At 47.2% G+C, this 21,614-nt stretch overlaps 4 protein-coding genes across 8 annotated transcripts in view; 3 read left to right on the top strand and 1 right to left on the bottom strand.

The window, feature by feature from the left end:
- Window positions 1–815: 815 nt before the first annotated feature.
- On the bottom strand, window positions 816–12,337 carry LOC127588971 (RNA-binding protein 41-like). Of its 3 annotated transcripts, none has more exons than XM_052047997.1 (8): window positions 12,261–12,337; window positions 8,939–9,055; window positions 8,583–8,784; window positions 8,272–8,476; window positions 7,678–8,078; window positions 7,003–7,153; window positions 6,784–6,908; window positions 816–3,297 (listed from the first exon to the last, which is right to left on the bottom strand). In XM_052047997.1, exons 1-7 carry the CDS (start codon window positions 12,269–12,271, stop codon window positions 6,787–6,789), a joined length of 1,209 nt encoding a protein of 402 aa, XP_051903957.1. In that variant the 5' UTR covers window positions 12,272–12,337; the 3' UTR covers window positions 816–3,297; window positions 6,784–6,786. The 3 variants fall into 3 exon arrangements, with proteins under 3 accessions (XP_051903957.1, XP_051903956.1, XP_051903958.1); XM_052047996.1 differs by lacking the exon at window positions 816–3,297 and adding an exon at window positions 5,375–6,032; XM_052047998.1 differs by lacking the exons at window positions 816–3,297; window positions 12,261–12,337 and adding exons at window positions 5,375–6,032; window positions 9,519–9,823.
- LOC127588814 (claudin-9-like) lies at window positions 1,383–3,408 on the top strand. Its single transcript, XM_052047681.1, has 2 exons — window positions 1,383–1,525; window positions 2,617–3,408. The coding sequence occupies exon 2, from the start codon at window positions 2,632–2,634 to the stop codon at window positions 3,406–3,408; it is 777 nt and encodes a 258-aa protein (XP_051903641.1). The 5' UTR covers window positions 1,383–1,525; window positions 2,617–2,631.
- LOC127588813 (claudin-9-like) lies at window positions 5,329–6,093 on the top strand. The gene has a single exon (XM_052047680.1). The coding sequence runs from the start codon at window positions 5,329–5,331 to the stop codon at window positions 6,091–6,093; it is 765 nt and encodes a 254-aa protein (XP_051903640.1).
- The window catches only part of LOC127588972 (Krueppel-like factor 8), a 22,935-nt gene continuing 11,661 nt past the window's right edge, over window positions 10,341–21,614 (top strand). Inside the window, exons 1-2 of one of the 3 annotated variants that reach the window (XM_052047999.1) lie at window positions 10,341–10,708; window positions 20,380–20,541. In XM_052047999.1, the coding sequence (XP_051903959.1) occupies window positions 10,682–10,708; window positions 20,380–20,541 (189 nt within the window). In that variant the 5' untranslated portion in view covers window positions 10,341–10,681. Of the gene's footprint in view, window positions 10,709–20,134; window positions 20,292–20,379; window positions 20,542–21,614 lie in introns of those variants that run through there. The other 2 variants (XM_052048000.1, XM_052048001.1) reach the window with 2 other exon arrangements.

Below are 21,614 nucleotides of genomic sequence, written 5' to 3'. Positions count from 1 at the left end.
GCCAACACCCAAAATATTGACGCGAGGTGAGATTCACTCTCATATTTAACTTTTGAGAAAACGCGAGATTACAAGCATGAACCCAATCTTGCGTGAAACACTTCCGCGCCGGCGTGATTTAGAACACCGTGATTGGCCAGTGGAACCACGACGCGCTGCGATTGGTCAATTACTTTTTTTTTTGTTGCGGGGGTGATTGATGTGCCACTTTCTCGACGCATAATTACGTGCTTGTCTTACACGTCACATCCGTTTTTAAAAATAGTTTTTGTTCAGTTCTAGACGTTATTTCTTTTTATTCCGATCCTGTAACGTAAACAATATGTGGATTAAAAAGTAAAAAATATTTTGATGCATGCATTGTACTAATCTATTTTTCCCCAAGTGCAGTTTCCTCACATGTCCCATAAAGGTCAGCAAAAACCAGCAAACTGGTGGTTGGATACCTGGCCGTGTTATGTAGTACCAGGCCACCCTCTTTTCTTGTAATGCAACAAAACAACACTACTAATAATTAAGACAAAGAAACAAACAAACATGCACAGAAATGTACCTAACAAGTAGCTTTATTAACTCGTTAGCTGGTAGCTAGCCAGTCAGCACCCACAGGTAGGTGAAAGTTGTACGCTTAGGAAGCTACCTACATAGTGTCATGCAAAATTAGGGCCTGTTTGGCTTCCCATCATTGCTAAGGACCTTTCAACCTAAAACCCACCCCTAACATAGGGGAAGGAGGTTAGAATATTTTGAGGTAAAAAAAAATATTCTGTGTTTGAAAGAATAACTAAGGCGTGTGTTGATGTTTTTGAAAGAAAAAAAACGGGCATATTTTTGAAAAAGTTCATACATCTTATATTTTTTTGTTGAAATAAAGCAAAAAGACATCTTTTTGTATTTCCTAACATAAATAAATGTTGTGCTCCTGAATTCTAATGAAATGTATGCTTTTATCAGTGTTTAATGATTTGTATTTTTGTGAGAAATAATAGAACCGGCAAAATGGCGGAATGTTGTTTTTTTTGTTCCCGCTTCTTCTCTTTTTCATCACAACATTTCAGGATAATAACGTCCCTGTTCTGCTTCCCAATAAAGGCCTCAGTGTCGCCAGCACTGCATGCAGGATTATTCCTTTTTTTTCTAATCCCATTACGGCACCGCGTGAGGGCGACCAGGGGAAGGTGGCAAAGGTTGTTTTGTTTCGCCTATGAGAGAATGATTAACTGTCGCGTGTGCTTGACAGGAGGCGACGGCCCGGATGACGACGCCCGGCATCTGATGAGGATGAGGATGAGGACGAGGACGCCACACACGGACACACACGCGCGCGCGCACACCCATTGTACTGCCTTTCAAATCCACCTGCTTCCCAAAATGCATTAAAAGTCTTAAATAGTGACTTTTAGTGTCGGATTGTACGGCCGCAAATATGGTGAAGTGGACAGAAAAATTCTGAATTCTTTTTTTTTTTTAACTGGAAAGAAGCAGGGGCCACGGGAACAAGTGATTTCTTCAGGCAGTGTTAAAAGTAAGTCCCCCCCCCCCTCCCCTATTTTACAGCATAAAGTTTTAACAAGTTACAATAAAGACAAGAGTTACAATGTGATGTAAGCATATTTGCGATGTTGGACATTATACAGCAAACGGAGACAAGTTTTACCAAGTTAAGCAGCTGTCTAATCCTAGTATTTTGTAATTGCATTTCATTAAAGTAACGTTTCATAAATCGTGTTATTTGAAAGCTAAATATATCACAGACAAGATTTTTCTAACACCGAAGCCAATTCTGGTCTTAAAAAAAAAAAAAAGACCAAAAAAATTGTGCTCAGTTGTCAACTGCAGTCATTTTGGGACGTCAAAATGGATGTCATGACAAATGTCTAGAATATGTAACTAGCTAGCTACTAATTGCTCGTAAGCAACCAAAAGTTGGTTCGTTGCTAATCGCTCGTTATTTACAGAAATCTTGCAAATACAGTAGTTCAAGCCAGCTATCACTAATGTATGTTTTCTGAAAATGGATCCATCAACTGATGTCTAACCTGTAGCGAGCCTATAAATTGCCAATGGTTATTTAGCAACAAAAACAGAAGAACTGACACTAAATAATAGATGATTTCTAGACAGGTCCAAAAGCTGGTGGCTATGTTGTAACCCTCTGTCATTTACTTAAGTCTAGCTTGTTATGTTACGTGCTAATTGCCAGTTAACTTACAACAAGCCTACATTACATACCCAAGCGCTTGATAGCTAGCAGCCAACTAGCAACTCACCCGTGAAAGCGGAAGTTAGTTTCTAGCCAATTAGCTAGCCATAGCTACTATGGAATCTTCTCAGAATGGAAAACCTTGGCACCTCGGGAGATATTGTTAATTACTTAGTTGTACTAATCTACAAATTACTAATCTTTTCGATTAGTAGCTCTTTAGTTACTAGCTAGCTAGTCAGTAAGCAATAGCACATAATAGTAGTGATAAACGACCGATGAGCTACGAACTGTGAAGTTGCGCAAATCTTGCTTGCTAGTTAGCCTCCATTCATCGACATACAGGTTAGCAATTATAACATCTGGTCAGCCATCGATGTATTCATTTTCCATTTGTTCCTGTCTCTCCCCAGCAGCGTTCGGTTTCCATGGCCTCTGCGGGTCTGGAGCTAGTGGGCTTCTTCCTGGGCCTGTTGGGTCTAATGGGTAGCCTGGTGTCCACGGTGCTCCCCTACTGGGAAAATACAGCGCACATCGGCTCCAACATCGTGACTGCGTCGGGCAGCATGAAGGGCTTGTGGATGGAGTGTGTCCATCAGAGCACCGGGGCCTTCCAGTGCGAGACGTACAATTCCATCCTGGCTCTGTCCTCTGACCTGCAGGCGTCCCGGGCCCTCATGGTGGTCTCTCTGGTGCTGTCCACCCTTGGCCTGGCCATCGCTGTCCTCGGCATGCAGTGCACTGTCTGCCTGGAGGGTTCAGGGGAGCTAAAGAAACGGGTGGCGGGCGTGGGCGGGTGCTTCTTTCTCACGGCCGGCTTCATGACACTGGTACCCGTCTCCTGGACCACCAACAAAGTGATACAGAACTTCTACAGTCCCAATGTACCCGCCAATCTCAAGTTTGAGCTGGGCGACTGCCTCTACTTGGGCGTAGTCTCGGCCGTGCTCTCTATGCTGGGGGGCGGCATGCTGGCGGTGTCTTTCTGTGAGGGGCACGAAGGTGGAGGACACCGGGGGAGGCGGTATGGGGGTGGAGGCTACCCGTACCCGGGCGGCGGAGGCGCTGCACCAGTGGTACGGAATCCCACCAGCCTGCAAATGGACAGGAGAGGGCACACGTTGATTCAAAGCGGGAGCGGGAGCTCCGCGGGAGTCCACGTGAAATCCGTAAAGGCAGGATATGATGTCACAGGATACGTGTGATCTCACAAGGAGATGTTTCAGACTGTGATTTTTTTTAATGAAATAAATGGTGGTTTGGACTGGAAGAGTGTTTAGACTTTTAAGAGAACCGTTTCAAACGCTGAAGCTATTCTACTCACATGCTCACTAGTTATACGCGGATGCTGCTTTGTCATTTGTGTAGAAAGAAAGCGCTAACTTTATGCTACGTACGTGTGGCCCACTTGCTAACCAAAACGTTGCTGTTCTGCGTCAGATATGAGCCATATTTGCTGTGGCTTTGGACAAAACTAGGTGGGGTATTTCATATCGAACCAAAATGCTAACATTATGCGGCTAACGAATAAAGGCTAGTTCCGATGCGTGGCTCTGGATCAAGCTTTGAGGTCATCCACCTAAAATGCTAACATTACGCGGCTAACATGGGGCCGAGTCGATGTATCTCCCTGAACTAACATACACTTTTAAAGTACACATTAAAGTCCATTCAAGAGCAACAACTGACCTACAAACAGAAAGCAGACAAAAACAACACACGCGAGCGAAAAGGATCAATAATGGATGTGTCATGACTTAACTGAACCAACATCAGGGGCCACATTTACAAAGAGAGTCTAGGAGTCCTCCTAGATCGAGAGCTCCTAAATTAGGCCAGGAACACAAATAATCTTGGTTGATTTTGTCTTTCTGGGTGTGGGTTGCTGCGTTGAGATGATGTTCTCGTCTGCTAGCTTAAACCAAGGAGGCATCGGTTGTTGACTTGTGACAACTTGGCTACCAGTCTTTGGAAGTTTGGATTGGATTGGATAAACTTTATTGTCAAATGTACTGTATGCGTAACGTACAGCACAGAAAAAAATTCTTCCCTCTCAACATAAAACAAGAGTATGATCCAGAGTACAACTTTAGGAAGACCGTACACTGCGTTCCTGGCTACGATCTTTGAAACAAGGCGTGGATGATGCAGTTGCCATGTCATCTGATGCAATTTGAACCGCTTTTGAAAATGTTTGAACACATGTTCTTCACATAGAAATTGAGCCTTGCAATGTCACAGGCCCACGTTTGGTTTGGAAATTGCCGCTGGTGTTTTGCCAACACCATCTCTGTTGGACAAGGAGTCAAGAGGCCAAGATGGATGTATCGTTTCTGTATCAGTGACCCAGCCTGAAAAGCGATTTCAGCTACTATCCGTGATCGTGTTCGACCACGGCTAATGGATGGACGGGCAAATTGAAAGCTAGGCCTTTCAGTTCAGCTCCATCTTTGTTACGAGAGTGCGGGATGCATTACTGCGTTGCGGAGTAAATGAGGTTCAAAATAGAAAACGCAAATGGGACAAAAGGTCATACATAGGTCAATGTTTTATGTTGAGAGGGAAGAAATTTCATCTGTGCGGTACGTTACACAAATGCGCAGCACATTTGACGATAAAAGTTCAATTCAATTCAACATAGAGCAGAGGCGTCAACATGTTTTGTTTATTTCAAAGCAACCTCGAGAGTCATAAATACACATAAAGTGAAATAAAGACTACAAAAGGAACTCATCAAACAGCGATGAGCATGACCCAATAAAGACATCAGACCTGCGCCTCATATAACAACACGCCCCAGCTTGAACGGGAGAATCAGTTGTTTCAAAAGCATCAGGCCGACACTTTGTTTGGCTTCGTTTTTTTGGACGGATTTGAGTCAAGCGTGAGTATCATTTCAAAAAGTTTGCAGTCGTCAAGAGTCATTTTGGGACGTTTTGTAGAAAAAAAAGGAAAACCGCTAACGCTTGCCGAATGTAAACAATCAAATGTTACAAATTTGCATGCCAGTTGACCTCGATTCATCGCCGCCGCCCAAGTTGGCAATTTTCGCAGGTGGTCAAGCCAGCCGTGTCGACGCAGTTCTCATTTGCTCCTTTTTGTCGCCTCAGGACTGATCGATTGCAATGGCCTCTGGGCCTCTGGAGCTGCTCGGCTTTTTCCTGGGCTTGATTGGCCTACTGGGCACCCTGGTGACCACGGTGCTCCCCTACTGGGAGGTCTCGGTGGACATCAAATTTCCGGAGGCGTTGGAGACCAACATGAACGGCCTGTGGATGAATTGCTTCAACAAGATGAATGGGGCCATCATGTGCCATATGCACAAGGCCTTCCTGATGCTGCCCTACGATGTCCAGGTTTCCCGGGTCCTCATGTTGGGCTCCCTGGGGCTGTCCCTTGCGGGCCTGCTCGTCGCCGTGGTGGGCATGCAGTGCACCGTCTGGCTGGAGAGATCGCTGGTGCTCAAGAGACGCGTGGCAGGCGTGAGCGGGTGCTTCCTCCTGGTGGCCGGCATCGCGTCGCTGGTGCCCGTCTCCATGAGAGCCAACAACGTGATCCGGAACTTCAACATGGTCCACACCACAATCAAGTACGTGCCGGGCAGCTGCCTCTACTTGGGCATGACCTCGGCCGTGGTCTCCATAATCGGCGGCGGCATGTTGGCCGTGTCCTTCTACGAGGGGCAAGAGTGCGGAGGACGCCGGGGCGCCTACACGTACAAGGGCGACGGCAGCGGCGATATTCCGTTGGCGGTGGCGCGGAACACCGGCACGCTGCAAATGGGCGTGAACAGCAGGGGGCAGACGCTGGTTCGAAGTGGCACGGGGAGCTACGCGGGAGTCCACGGGAAAGCCGGAGGGTCAGCGTATGACGTCACCCGTTATGTGTGAAGATGTGATGCCATACACGGTGTTGGATTTCAGCACAATTGCTCAACGCTCCTCGCCAGAATTAAGTTCAACCGTTTTGTTTTTCGTTGTTGAATAAATGGCTCCTCCTCCTTTCGAGACTTGTTGTTATATTTGACAACCGTGGGACGCTTTTGTGATCGGGCTATAGAAATAAATGGAACTTTTGAGGAACTGCGGTTTCAGTGCTAATGCTATGCTACGAACGTGGGCGCCAGTTACGATTAATGGACTTTTATATTTATTTCCCGAAGGGAAAAAACTTATTTGAAATTAGAATAATTTGAATGTCAAACAGGTTCATTCTGGAGGCTGCACTGTACTGCGTGTTGAGATCTTGATTTGGAATACTGTAATGAGAGCCTTATCTAAATTCCACACATTCCAGGATAGTTGGGGGTGGGGGGTGTTTAACCACTGCCCCCTCCCTCACCTTTTTAGCCAGACCCATTCATAAAACACTAATTGGCACATTTTTTAATCCCACTCAATCCCATGGGCCAACATAATGGACCTAAAAACATCACCATCTAGTGTCTAAAAGAAAAATGAGTACTCGAGTTTTTGAAAGATCGCCATGACCCGACAATTCATAATTGATACGAACATGCATAAAAAAAAATCCGATAAAACTGTCTATCGTGGCTACTTCTAAGAGAAGTCTGTATTTACTTTTCACGTCCTGGCTTCCCGTTGGTCGGCTTCCGTTCGCTCGCGGCCAAACTCCAACACCAAAGGTTTCCCGAGCAACCGGTAACCATGTAGCAGTTGCAAAGCATCCTGGGCCGTTTTGGTGTCTCCATTTCCAAACACACACACACGTGCACACAAATTTAAGTACCGGTACACTGCAATGAACTTTAGTTTTGACAGCAGCCAGCGCGCACTCACCGGGCAGCGTGACAAAAGCCTGACCCTTCATGCGCCCTGTCAGGAGGCGATACAGCAGCGGGGGTCTGTCGCCGGCCCCCTCGAACCTGGAGAACAGCGCCACCAGCTGGGCCACTGATGCATGCGGGCTCAGGTTCTTCACGCACACCACCTGGAAAGACAAATCTCAATGAGTAAATAGCACGGATAAATATCCCGGCGTATTCATAATCTATTTGTAATAGAAAAGCAGTACTTTGGTGTCATAGGAAGTCTGTTAAAATGGTACAAGAGGAGGAGCTACGTTGAACCTGGATTGGTCGGGGAAGTTACGGTTTTCTTTGCCACTTTTTATTTATTTAAAAAAATCAAAGCATCTGGGCAAACAAATCTGTACTTAAAATAATGATCAATGATGTGTATTTACATTGCACATAAACAATTAATAAAAATTATATTTAAAGGTTTAAAAACACGATTAAAATCCAAACGTATGAAAATGAAATAGGCAGCAAGGTTTTTTTCTTCTTCACACAATGATGGGAGCCACAATTTCACCAAGAAATGAGAAGCTTCATGCAATGCTCTGCCAGCATCTTGTGGCCTCTATAGGAAATTCTAAACCATTCAATTCTCGCGGATTTTGGATATGCATCGTGGGAAGATGTATTGCTGAAACAAATTCAAAGGCCATACCCGCGAAGGTTTTCCAGGCTGGTAGTTCCGGAATCTCGGAATGCTCCGGATGCCTTCTTGGCTTTCCCGGTTCTCCCGGATTTCCTGGTCTGTCACAGTCGCCACTCGCCCCGTGACGGTAAGCGGCCGACCCGAGCCGGCCCCCTCCGCCCCGCGCAAGCTACCGATTGGACGGCTGATCTCCAGCGGGGCAGCAGGATGATGCTCGGGCGGTTCTGGTGAGCCTTCCTCTGATTGGCTGTCGCCTCCTTGCCGCGAGTGATGTGACGGCGTGGATGTAGAAAGGCTTAACGTTTGGGCAGCTTCGACGCCCTGGGGCGACTTGCTGAGAAGATCTCTGTACAGGGAGTCCATTGGATCTGTAGGTGTCGCCCCTTGTAGGCCGTCTTGGTTATTTTCATCTGGAAGGGGGAGAAAAGACTTTTGCTCATTAATCGCTTCATCAAATAGCGGCATTGAGATGAAAAAATAAAAATAAACACCACACCCCCAAACAGACTGCTCCCTTTTACCCTATAGGTTAAAAAATGTGTGTTCATTATCTTTGTTCACGACAGCAGCACCTACATCGAGGCCCCTGAGCGTTACCCTTACCTCGATGGTAGAGCGCAGCGAGGAAACCTTGCCGGTCGCTGCCCTGGAAGAGCGCCTGCTCGATCTCCATCTCGCGGCGGGACAGTGGCCGGCTGGCGGCGAAGCGCTGAGGCCGCGCTAGGAGCTCCGCCCGGGCTGCAATCTTGTCCCGGATGGCCTGGAGGCGTTGCCGCTTGACGTCAGGAGCTGCGCAAATGCCGTGACACTGGAACAAATATAGGGTCGGAAAATTCTGACTTTCCGTGGAAGTTGACCAGGAATGTTCCACCCCAGACCGATGAGAAACCTCCAAGTGGCACAATCACCCCTACTTGCTCAGATACTTCCGGGGCATCCCTATTTTGCCACAGTTGGATCTCGGGGTCGGTGAGGCCAAGCTCCCGCAGGCCAGCCAGCTCCTGCTCATCCTCTTGCAGAGTCTGGAACTGAGAGAGGCTTCGCACGCCAGACACCTGCTCGCCAAACGGATGGTAGAGCGCCGCTGGGGCAAAGCTCCGCTTCTTGGCCACGCATCTGAACCACAACAAACATAATGTGAAAAAAAATCATTCATTGAAGAGATGACAACTTTAACACTTCTTACTGGCATGGAAGCGTATAAAAGCAACTACCATGAACCAATCTAAAAAGTGAGGTATGGCGTGTTCCATGTCGGCAATTCTGTCACCTTTCGACGTCGACTTGGGTGTGCAGTTGCCGTAGCAGGAGGCCGTGAAGCTGCCGCTGGCCCTCTGTCTCCTGCTCCTCCAGCAGCGGACCGTCCTCACAAGATCGCCGACTCACTCTTAACACGCACAAAAATGAAGCCATATTCTCTTGGTAATTTAGTCCACCAGAATCGGAATCAGATTTATTGGCCAAGTATGTAGAACACACAAGGAATTTGTCTCACGCAGTCCAGGCTGCACTAGTACAGTATTATGAATAAGAAGCAACTACGATAAAGATTTTCGTAATGTAAGTCCCGTGGGCCAACTTTAGGGACATTCTTTATTTATGAATATTTCAAATAATAAAAAAGGTGAATTATGAACTTCGTTATCACGTATTTTGGCGACCGATAAGCTAACGGTAACCGAGGAGTGGTCTGTTCGCCGTCATATAATTACCGCAACAGCAAAATATCTATGCAAAACACGTGAAAACAAATATAATTTATTGTAAAAGATTGCGTATCGGCGCTCGTTAACACAATTAAGAACGACAAAAAGAACTTGTTCGGAATAATGAAGAGGCGCTTTGTTTACCTTCGCATACTTCCGCGTTGTGCATGCGCTTCCGGCGAATTGCATCATGGGAAATATTAACATATTACACTACAGAAGGCGCTGCTCGTCGTGTTGCCAGTTTTTCTTAACGTTATGACAGAAACTAAAAAGGTACCTCCATGCTAAAGTTAAAAATAAATAGTATTTATACTTAAAAATTGAGGCAAGGTCCTTGTTCATCTCTCCCACGCGTGCTTCCGCGTTAGGCTCCCGCTTCCGGTGCGAGGCATTGTAGGAAATGTAGTCAACCTGTCAGACTGGGTCGAGTGTATACAGTTTCGATATGGGTACACTATATTCTGAAAAATATTGATAACTGTTGGGCAGCAGGTCCGTGTTAGCGACATTTTTAACGAGTACTTGTAGATTTGATCCTGCAGTACAGCTGTTGTATGGGGTTTATGCTGCAAAATACTGCTTGTGCCTTTATAATAGATCAGCTTGTTGGCTCTCTTTCAAACTTGTGTTCGGTGTCATATTTATCAGATGTTGCAAAGCCTAAACACGTACGCACGGACACCAAAGCCCTCCCCACCCGGTTGGAGTGTCCTCAATTTGCCTTCCGGATGACGTCAGTAAGGTGACATGGGCGCTCTCCACGCATGAGCGCGGCATGGCGAATAATTTGGGGTGCGTGGACTTTCAATGCATTCAGAAATTGGCCCCGTGCATGTTCCCCGGTGCGCAACATGGCATTCCTCCTCGTGCAGCGGCTCGGCTCGGGCTTCTCCGCAAAGGGCTCTCTCTGCGCAGCAAGTGAGTGACAGAGATGAGGGGTGGGGACGCAGGGTGGGGTCACAAGCAGGGAGAGGCGGAGGAGGAACAGGCAGAGAGAGAGAGCCCAGCCCTTCAATGCTCGGCAGCGAACGGCAAGAACCAGAGGCGCAACGTTTGGCTGATTTATTCCATTTTTTTTATATTTATTTTTTTGGGAAGGGGTTACAAAGACAACGACGCTGCGGACATGAACTGAACAGAAGAGGCAAGCACCACCGTGCTGCAATCTCCCGAATATCCACAGCACACCGCCCCCTTCCTCCTCCTTGTCCTCTCCCATAAGCCCTCCTTTCTCCTCTTACCCCACATTACAGCGATACACACCCAACACCCCCCTCCTCCGCCCCCTGCCCCTCCACACGGAGATGCACACGGAGAGCCGACACAAGAAAGTAAGTGCGCGTTCTATTTGACACATTGTGACGTTGTCAGCGCGGTGCGACGCGTTCATAATGTTAACGGGTGTCGTGGCTGGCGAAAACGGGCGAACGGGGGGTAACGCGAGGCGCGATCTGCAGCCTCTCAGGACACCATCTTAGTTTTTAAAGGGCCAGCAGTACCCTTTCGCCCCCTCCGCCCCCTCGCGCATGCGCACGGAAGGGGAGCCAGGTGCACTTCCGGTCGCCATTGCTGTCCATCCTTTGTTTATGAAGGTTAGAAGGCTACAAAGTGAATTCAATTTTGGTCAAACGTGACTCGCCTTGCGAGGCAGTCTTGGACTGGTCGTTGACTAGTGAACAGTGTATTGGTTATGATGTCTTGTGATTGATTGACTGTACTCCACTGTGTATTTGACCAATTCATTATTTGGCTGTCTGTCTGCCGTGACTTGCTGGCAACCACGGCATTGCTTGTCTTGTGGTGGATAATTCTAATTTTCTATGTATATGATATGATATGCTTGGTTTCAGTGTAGTTTTTATTCTCTTTAGTATATATATTTGTCAAGTGCAAGATAAAAAAGTTACTATTGTGTAATAAAGTCAACAACAATGCTCAAACAACTTTTTGACCTTCCTTCTTCTCGACGAACGAATACCACAATAATTCCATTTAAAATAAACTCCAAAAGCTCAGCTATGATATTAATTAACAAAGGTGAAAAGAGGCAGGTCATATTTATCATTTTAATCATAGTAATTATAGTTAGTTTCAGCTAGTTTTATAAATGTAAACAGTAGTTTCATTCATTTTCGTCTTTTAGGCACAATTTCGTTTTATTTCTCGGTTTCAGTTTGAGTCATTTTGTTTGTTCCCATCCATCCATTATGCAAGCTGCATATCCTCACGAGGGTCGCAGGCATGCTAGAGCCTTTTCCACCCATCTTTGGGCCAGGGTGTGCCCTGAACCGGTTGCCACCCACTCGCAAGGCACACAACCAGTCATATTTAGGGACAATTTAGCTCACACAATCAACCTAGCATGCAAGTTGTTGGAATGTGGGAGTACCCGAAGAAAACCCACGCAGGCACAGGGAGAACATGCAAACTCCACACAGGAAGCCTGGTGCCCGGATGGGAACCCATGACCTCTTCGCTGTGAGGCGGACATGCTAACCAGTTGCACACGGTGCCCGCCTGTTAGTTTTCATTAACTATAAAAACCTTGCGTGTGTGTATGCGTGTGTGTGAGTGTGTGTGTCTCCATCATCCTCACATCACATGAACACATTTGTCATCCTGACTGAGGGTCTGAAGTTGGCCGAGGGGATGATGCGCGTCTGTGTGAAAGCGCACTTAAAATCCCAGCCTTTGCTGGGTGGCTACCGTCTTAAAAGGACATGGGGGTAAATGCCGGATCCCTCCAATTTGGAGAATATCTACGTGAAAGACAATAATGTGGATAAAGTCAAGCTGGCAAAGTTCCATTTGCTAAAGTCGCATCCGAGGTGGGACATTGTCGGTGAAAGAAAAATGCTGCAAAGTTGAACACCCTACACTCACCTCTGCCGCATTTCTTGCCTCACACCACACGCCGATGTCCTCTAACGATCTGATTGGCCGCCGCGAGGCTTCACCTCCTGAGGAAGAGACCACTCAACTTAGATTATCAACAGCAGGTAAAGGTGCAGAGAGAGAGAGAGAGAGACATTCGAAAAGAAAGCTTGGTGGAGAGAAGTGGCAGTAAAAGAGGCCAAAATCCAGCGCTGTCAGGGTCTCACAGTTTAAATCTGCAGGTCGCAACAGAGAGATTAGAAGACATAGAAGTAGAATGTTTTCCATTTTGCCTCGGAACTTTTTGGGAGAGTTTGGGCAGGAAGCTTCTCGGGCTTCACGTAGAGAGAGAGGCTGACACGGGAGAAGCTAGTTTCACGCGGCGGCTCAGTATTTTGGTATCAGGTGGCTTGAGCGGATGACTGGTTAGTTGGCCAGCTGGCTGCCTCTTTGTGTGTGTGTGTGTGTGCATCAAGATAAATGAGCGCAAGGTAAGACGACATGGTGTGAGGAATGGGCCGCGCCCTTCAGGGCCAGCCCGAGGGTCACCGCCGGTGGGTGGCGGCACGCCCGGGTTGCCGAGTCGAGATGTTGTCAGCGAGAATTAACGAGCGGCAGGTAGTCGGCGTGGCGCGTGGCAGCCAACGAAAATGAATGCGCTGTTGCAGTGTACTCTACTGCTGCTAGCGGGAGTGGATATTGATAGCATTATCGCAACCGTAAGTTGCCGGCATCGATAGGTGGATGTGTGAAAGCGCTCTAAAAAATGAAGATGTATTGCAAAGATAGATGAATCATCTTCCGACCAATTAAATTTGAACACCCCCCCCACCCCCTGCGGCACGCTGCCACAATTGCACCTGGATCACGACAGAAGACAACCATGTCGAGTATCAACCGTCGCCAGGGATCCGAGGGAGATATCTGCTCTGTGCTGGTTACTTTATTTCCTCCTGAATATGAAAACTTGCACCATGTCGTGTTGGCAAAGATGTTTATTGAGCCAATAAACGTAGAGAAGTTGCCTCATTTCCTCAATCCGCGAAGAGGAAGTTCTTCTCTTCATTTGCTGGTCAACCTCGCTTGACCTCTATTTATAGACATACACAGACAACTTCATATGCGCTTAGTCTCCTCTTGGGTACCATCCCCCCCCCCCCCCCAAAAAAAAATCTCCATACCAACACCCACAACACCAAGTAAATGCTGTCCAAATGGAAATGGAAAAAAAAAGGTAAACACAAAAATGCTGAAATTAGTTTAGCCTAATGCTATGGACGCTGTACTATGGTACTCCACAGTCTCCGCTCGGCTGCACTCTCCCCACAGTGCCCTCCCAGATAAAATTAATCTCCATACCACTTGCCACATGCTGATAAGTGAGTTGACAAAAAAACAAAAACAAACAACCCCCCCCCCCCCACACACACACAAACAGGCTAATGTTAGCTTAGCATGTTGGTGCAGGATGGTACTCCACAATCAAAATGGAGAGAATGTGTCTCGTGGTGTGTTTTTTTCCCCCATAGTTTCCCACTTTATGATGACTGTTCTCAACGGTGTGCTGCTTTCAGTTTCTCTTTGCCTTTATTGCCTCTCGCTGACAGCCCCATCCGCGCCGTGTCCTTGAACGCAACGTTTGAGGAACCTTCTGACTGCAGAAGCTCAGAAGTTGCCCGAGTGCGTTTGTTTGCGCTCGATGGATGATTTCTCTACTTTCTGCCTGCGTATCACGCGCGTGTGGGTGCGCATGTGTGTGCGTGCGGATAAGAGGGTGTGTGGGGAAGTGGCGGCCGGCTTTGCGTCAGCAGGGTGTGGTGTGATAACATGCAGGCGGCTTCTCTCGCTTGCCTCACTGCTCGCCAGATGGAGGACACACCCGGTGTTTCATTTCACTCTTATGTGCACTCCCTGCGTGCGTTTGCGTGCAATAGCGTCTTTCGACTCGTCCTGGTCCAGGATGGTCGTTTTATCACCATAAAACTGCAAAAACCACTGTGCAGCGAATGCTTCGGTCAGAATGAGACACATTTTATCCAAGAGGAGACTGAGGGCAGCGAGGCGGATCAGCTAATGTTAGCATGACTGATCAGGAATTAGCTATTGTTAGCATGACCCTGCCCTCAGTCTCCTTTTGGGTAAAGTAAAATTGATCTCTGTGCCTTTGCCCGCAGTCTCCTTTTGGGTTAAATTTGTCTCTGTACAATTTCTCCACACCTTTTCTCTCAGTCTCCACTTGGATCTTTTTCATAACGCCATGCAATCCAGTGTGTCAGAAGCACTTTTTTTTTCTGAGTGAACTTGATGTGAACCTGGAGCGTGTGGTCACTTTATTTTTACCCTCTTTATTCATGCTCATTGTGCAAAAAAAAATCCCCAACAAAAATCTCTTGCAATGTGATGTGATGTGATGTGTGTGTGTGTGTGTGTGTGTGTGTTCCTGTACTTTTTTTTTTCTGGGGTGCCTTGGGGGTTTGCTCCGCCTCCGAGCAGCTCGTGGGAGCGGGCAGTCGTGTTATGAGCGCATATGTGTAGATCCTGCAGGGGGCAACCCCCCCCCCCCATCTGAAACACACACACGGTGAGGACCTGTGTGTGTGTGGGGGGTGGGGGGTGGGGGGGTGGGGGGGTTGTAGTGACAGCGAGCGAGCAGAGCGCTGACCCAGTTAGACTCGGCTGTCCCGCCCTCTCTTTCCCTCTCTCTCATGCTGCAAAAGTGGGGGAAGCATATAATGCTTAGGTGGAGCTATGCTAATATGCTAATCTACTACTCACAGTGTCGGTTAAGGCTAACATTAGCCTACAACCCCCCCAGTCGTAATGTTGAACGGATCCAACTCCAATTGAGTTTTTGGCTGATGGTGAAAGAGTAATTGACAACCTTTCATTTGCAGCGGAGAAAATGTATAAACACACAACAGATCGGCTTTTCCCCGTTCTTCTTCTGGAGCGTTAACGGTGCTTACTGGTTATTAGCGCCACCAACTGACATTGTCCTTCCACAGCAAGTAAACTTACGTTAATTGATGGTGGCCTGACGATGCCAACTTTGCTGGTGCTCTGAACTAGTGGGGGTCTGAAGCGCACACACAGACCTCACATTTTTGCTAGTAGCGAAAAAAATAATTTACCCAATCAATAGCCACCCCCCCTCCAAAAAAAAACTAACACAATAAATGTGAGTTCACTGTTCTATAAAAAAACCATTAAAAAAAGATGGCTTCAAAAAGATGCAAGGTGGGGAGGGGCGGGGGTGTTCAAGAACTAAATATAGTGGGGAGGGGGGATTTTGGAGTGGGCTGGGGTTACCATTTGAAAGTATTAACAAGTTTGTGGGTGCCATACAACTTTGTACTGTTTTGCTGTTTGACATTTTTCAAGCGCTGCAATCCAGTTTGGCGGACGGGCAGACGGACGGACGGACGGACGGACGCGACTCTCGAGTCTCCTCCCGAGCTGGTAGCCGGCCGGGCGTTAACGCGTGAACGCGGTTCACGCTCGGCTGGCCTTTTAGCAGATAAAAATAGCCCGTTAAAAAACGTGCCGGCGACGCAGCCGCATTTGAAAGCCCTCTCCAGAAATACTTCACTTGCTCTTAAAATGTGATGCTGGGACAAAAAAAAAATAAAGGGAAGCAACAAAGATAATAATTTTTTTTGTGTGTATACAACAGTTCTATCAGTGAGGCATGAAAGAAATATTTTCAGTTTGGAATGGCCGAGATTAAAATCGCAGGTTGTTTTTTATTATTGTTATTATTATTATGACTTATTTATTTATTTTTGTAACGATAGTTTTCAGAGGGGTAAAGAACTGTCACTTGGGACTGATTCTTGCCACAAATAGTGAAAAATGCTTTTTAAAAAAAGTTGCGCTGCACACGTTTGATGCCCTCTTGAGCAAGTCCACACGTAAGGCCATTCGAATCACCGAGTCTACTGGAGATAAAAGCTTGAGTAAGCTTCTTCTGGTCTGCGCGTAGCAGGCGACCTTTCAGTCTCGAGATGTTTTTCAGATGGGAAAAGGATATTGATTCGATAGGATTGCCGAAAGCCAGATCAAGTCGAACAGCACCCCAAGGTTTGGGAGTTGGTCTTTGGTTTTGAAGAGACAGTGGCTCCAAGTGTTTACAAACAGCGGGACAGTGTGCTTTGCTCCTCATTCTTTGTTTTTGCTTCTCATCTTTTCGTTTCTTGGTCGTCTCCTTGGCTAACCAACCCCCAACCCCGCAACCCCCCCCCCCCCCCCCCCCCGCTGCCTCCCACCCTGACTTCCTGTGCGGGGATCACAAGCTGACAGGGTCGCGCCCACCCCGCCCTTTTTTTTTTTCTAGTTCCTGGAACTCTGCACTCACAGTGCGAGACCCCTCCTCTCGCAGTCCAGTGGTCCTCATAAGGTCTTACATGCTAACTGAACCCCCCCCTCCCTTCGCCCCCCAAGCCACGAACACCCCCCTAATCCCACCCCACCATGGCCTCCACCCCAACTGCCTCGTCGAAGTGGGATTTGTAGAAGGTTCCCATTCCTGCCTTTTCTGAGTGAGCGCGGTTGGAGTCCAGATGACTTCTTAATATTAGCGTGTTGGATGTTTTATACCCCCCCCCCTTTAATTTTTTTTTTTTTTATCCCGTTCCACTAAATTCTCCGCCCAGCGGGGGTATTCCAGATTAGGTCAAAACAAACCTTGAGGAATTATTGGCTAATCCTTCCTGTGGTTGCGGCCTCTCAGGCTGCCTTGGTTAACTCCTGACAAGGACAAAAGACGTTTTTGGAACACGTTGTTTTTTGCAAGTTTTTTTTGTGCATGACGATCCCACCCAAGCAAAGACGATTTTCATGCAAACACATTGCCATTGTTGTTGTTTCGCATTTTGTGTGTCTGGGTTGTCACAACAACAACAAAAATGGCTCCCTTTTCTAAAGTTCTGCTTTTTTTTCTCCTTTCGAAATGTGCGTTTTTAGTTTGCATGCCTCAAAAGCGCAGTTGATCACGCATGCCGCGATCTTCGCGCGTCAGTCTTTCGGACGAGCGAACCGGAGGACGTTTTTTTGTTTTAGCTGGCGGCGTAACAGCAGTGCTTGTTTTGTCACAGTGCGGGGTGCAGTTTTCGCCATCCCGACAGTTTCCCAAGCTGACCCCCTGTTGTGTTTTCCCTCTTTGGGTTTCACGACCTGGGCCTTGAACTTGCGGCTGTGTTCGGAATCTTGCTTCTTTGCGATCTTTGTGAGCTTCAGGGATGATCCATTTGAAACGTTTACTCTTTTTTTAGAGCCGTTTGCCACACTGACGCAAAAACTCGTTTGAAATGTCAACAGTGAAATGCTAACCAAAACAGCAGCAACTACCGTGGCACTTAGCAGTTTGTCGAGTGAATCAAAGCGCTCGCATCTGAAATGCAATTCAATTCAAAATGTTCTTTTTGCCCGCCAGTGTGACTCCAACCAATAAAAATTGGAATGGATAAGAAATAAGACCGTCTTTTAGAAATGTATATATTTTTTAATAACCATTTTAGATAAAACAATCGAGTCTTGTATATTTATTACTATGTGATTACTATGTAATTACTAATTATGTTTCAGGGTCATGGAAAGAGAACTGTTTGAAGTGCAAGGATGTTTGTCAGTTGGGGGGGGGGGGGGTAGGTGTGGCACAGAGAGGCCTTTACCTTTGTTTAGAAGCACAGAGGGGGCTCTGTCCCCTTCACAATGGGACTAGAGGGACACGAGTGTGTGTGTGAGCGTGTTTGTGTGCATGTCTTTGGGTGGGGTGACGCAGCCAGTCACACCCCGTAGCCGATTGGTCGAGGACACGCCTCGGTGTGGAATCCGCCAGACCCAAGTCACATGACAAACACTCTTCAAATGGCGAGCCCGCAGAGGCCCTGAACAATTCTATGGGGGAAGGGGGTTAGGGGCGTTCCAGGACAATTTGTAGGCATGCCAATCATGCTTGGACCCACCAAAAGCAGTTCTTCAAAATACACAGGACGTTTGCCATTTTGTTTTTTGTTTTTCCCACGTCGCAGGCAGGTCTGAACCATGGAGCATTTTGTGATCGAGATGGCCGGGAATCCCAGAAAAAGTGCTCCGGTGCATGGGTCACTTTTCACAGAAATCTGCCAACTGGAGCTACGAACAGCAACATTTTTTTTTCAATCAATATAGATTTTTCTAAGGGACTGTATTTTTTTTTGTATGTCCCTTTCACAGGAACGACTGCAAGTTTGACACTGACACTCAGCACTGTCCGAGGATCGTGATGTGAATTTCAGCCTATCGCTCTCAGCCCTCGGACACGTACAAAGGTGCACGTTTGGACCATTTGGGGGCATTTCATTGTGCCCCTGAAACTGGTTTCACTTTGCACCATGACATTTGGTAGTCTAGCATGAGAAGACCCACAAAAAGGTGTCATGAAGCATGCATGAAAACACAAGAGAGGCCGGCATTTCCAGATCGGTGGTGCACAGGAATCCTTCTGACATATTCAGCCCCCCAAAACGTAAAATTTGGTGGCAGGTCTATCACGAGAAGAGGACCCACAAAAAAAAAAGTCTCAAAAACCCATGCCTGAAAAGAGACAGCCGGTCTACCTTTTTGGGTTGAAAATGGCCACTGCTGCGTCATTTTCTCCATTTCAAAGAGTCTATCAAAGACAAACTCCCTCAAACTCGAGGTTGTGTTGAAATTTGCTAAATCTGAGCCGCATCTACAAAACAAATGTGTGCCGCTAACTTTCGAAGGGTTGGCATTTTGGCGAGTGAGCCAAGTTTGACTTGACGCCGCAAAGCTTTTTCTCCCGCATTGAGACGAGCCGCAGCTCTCCGTTACAACACAGCTCACATTTCAGCACGTCAATAATTTAAGAGACAACGACGTGTTTGAGTCCCAGGGCTGTGTGGCTCTAGTTAGTATTTAATGTGCCTTTATAGAGGGCCAACGCACTTTATGAGCCTTTTATTTTACGGTTTCTGTGTATACAACGGCGAGGCGCGTTGTGTTCTTTCAACCGCTTTTGTTAGGCCTCAAAGAGGATGCGGATGACGTGTAACCCTTTGTAACTTCCCCGGCCACACCCTGCAAGAAACTGTCAGGTAATTGACTTAATGAGTGCAGCCAAGTCCAAATCAGCCTAGTACCCCCCCCCCCACCCCCCACAAAAAAAATCCAACTTTACAGCCAGCGTGTGGACTAACCTTTGTGTTGACGTGGCTGCTGTAGAGTGCCTCGTTGTTGGCCTCGAGAGTGCGTGCTTTACCCAGAGCGCCGATCCGATAAGGCGTTCCCTCCCTGAATAGCAGAAGAAACGGAAGGTTGACCAGACATGTTGAGAAATCATTTTTGCGTGTTACCGTCCAAACTGTGCTTCATGTGAAGTTTTTGCATAATTTTGGGGAATCAAACCGTTGTTATTTTTGATGAACCATTTGGCCAACTGCGTTACGTAGCGACTTTGAACTCAGTATTGCTCCTCGTCTTGTGAATTGTGCTCTACTTCGAGTCCTCCGACAACTTGTTTCCACGGGAGGAGGTGAGGGGGCATGGAGAGGCTTTTACCTTTCTTTAAAAGCCAACTCCCCCTGATGAACACTTGGGCCTACTTCGCTACTGTTATGTGACTTTTTTTTCTCATTTTTGTTTTGGGCGGTGGAACTTGATGTTGCACGACTTCTGAATGGTCAAGTGTGTTGTTGTGAACATTAGAGGAAATTCTTTGAGGAAATGGTTTGTTTATCAGAAGTTGAGACTCATGTAAATGCATGTGGACCGAAAAGGCCTCACCACACCTCATTGTGAGTGTGTGCGTATGTGTGTGCGCGCTTCCAGAAAAGGGTGTGTCCGCCTGCCTGGCTGAAAGGGAGGGAGGGGCGACTCCTCCCTGCTCCCCCCCCTCCCAGCCTTGCTCTCATTCTTTGGCTTGTTATTCCTCGCCGGCTCCTCATTCCCTCAGTTGGAAGCCTCGACATTAGGCCTCCTTTTTTTCCCTCCCCCCTCTCTCTCTCTTTTTTTTAATATACTTTCTCTGCCTTTATCAAAGTGAGTTAAATGTTCATTTCCTACCCTGTCCTCAACTTTTCTAACTTCCCCCTTTGACCATGACACCATCTTCTTCTTCTTCTGTCAGAGGAGGAGCGGTGCCCAAAAGAAGAAGAAGAAGCCGTCGGTCACCGCGCTGACGCAGGAGGCCACGCCGCCCTCGCCGGCCAAGGAGGAAGAAGAGGAAGAGGAGGCGCCAGACATGCCCTCAGTCCAGATCAAAGCTGAGCCAGAGGAGATGGAGTGCACGGTGAGGAGGAGGAAGAGGCGTGGGTGTGGCCAGGTGGTCCATCTAGCCGTTGGTAGCGAGTGGTTGGCGTTGAGCAATTAGCATCTAGCCCGAAGCATCAAGCGGATAGAATGTGGCTAGTGTGCGGCAGTTTTAGTGTTTACCGTTTTTATTTCATTGTTGTAGCGGTTTGGTAGTTATTTGTCTTGCATGAGATTTTTATTGATGTACAGCACTTAGTTCCAGCTGTAGTTGCACAAAAAAATTATAATTCCGTTCAAATGGGTTGGCACCTATCAGTTAGAATAGCTAGCAGTTAGCATGAAGCGGAGGGAATCGAGTGGATTGAATTTCGTAGATGTGAGCATTTATCGGTTAGCATCCTGTAGCTAGCATCTCGAAGTTTCACAACCAGTAGTGAGTATATACTGGTTCGTCTGTGTTGGCTAGAATCCACCAATGAGTGGTTAACATCAGGCGAATAGAAAGTAGCATCTAACGGTTAGCATCAAGAGCACGGCCGTTAAACTCGAGGCGAGTGGATAGGATAGAGCAGGTGACTTCTAGTGGTCGGCATCTCGCAGTTAATATCCCGCGGTTAGCCTCAATCAGATGGAATCAAGTGGCTAGGACAACAGTGAGCGCCTTGAACCGTTAGCATCTAATAGTTAGCATCCGGTGGATGAATGCAACTGTATATAATCTATTGACTAGGACGTAGCAGTTGGCATCAAGCAGTTGCCATCCAGCCGTTCGCTCCTAGCAGTTAGCATCAATGTAGCAGAATCAAGCGATTAAACACGTGGGCCGCATCGAGCCGCTAGCGTTAAACGGATAGCATTTAAAGAGCCGCTTCTTCCAGAGATTCCCCAAATGTTGGTGCGCAAGATGAAAAGTGCCGACGGTTGTGACGGAATGTGAGAATGTGGGATGAAGACGCCCGGCCATGTTCTGATGGCGAGATAAGTACACAAGGAAGTCGGATTATGTTTGCTTTGCATCATCATCCCAGTGCCGAGTTTTTCCCAGATGTTTTTTTTTTTCTGCTAATGACGCACAGACACAAAGTTGATCTGGCAATTTTCTGCCTTCTG

The sequence above is a fragment of the Hippocampus zosterae genome, chromosome 16 (genome assembly GCF_025434085.1).
Source record: "Hippocampus zosterae strain Florida chromosome 16, ASM2543408v3, whole genome shotgun sequence".
NCBI classification, from domain to species: domain Eukaryota; kingdom Metazoa; phylum Chordata; class Actinopteri; order Syngnathiformes; family Syngnathidae; genus Hippocampus; species Hippocampus zosterae.
The sequence above is the reverse complement of the archived record's forward strand: the minus strand, read 5'-3'. Positions and strand labels throughout refer to the sequence as shown.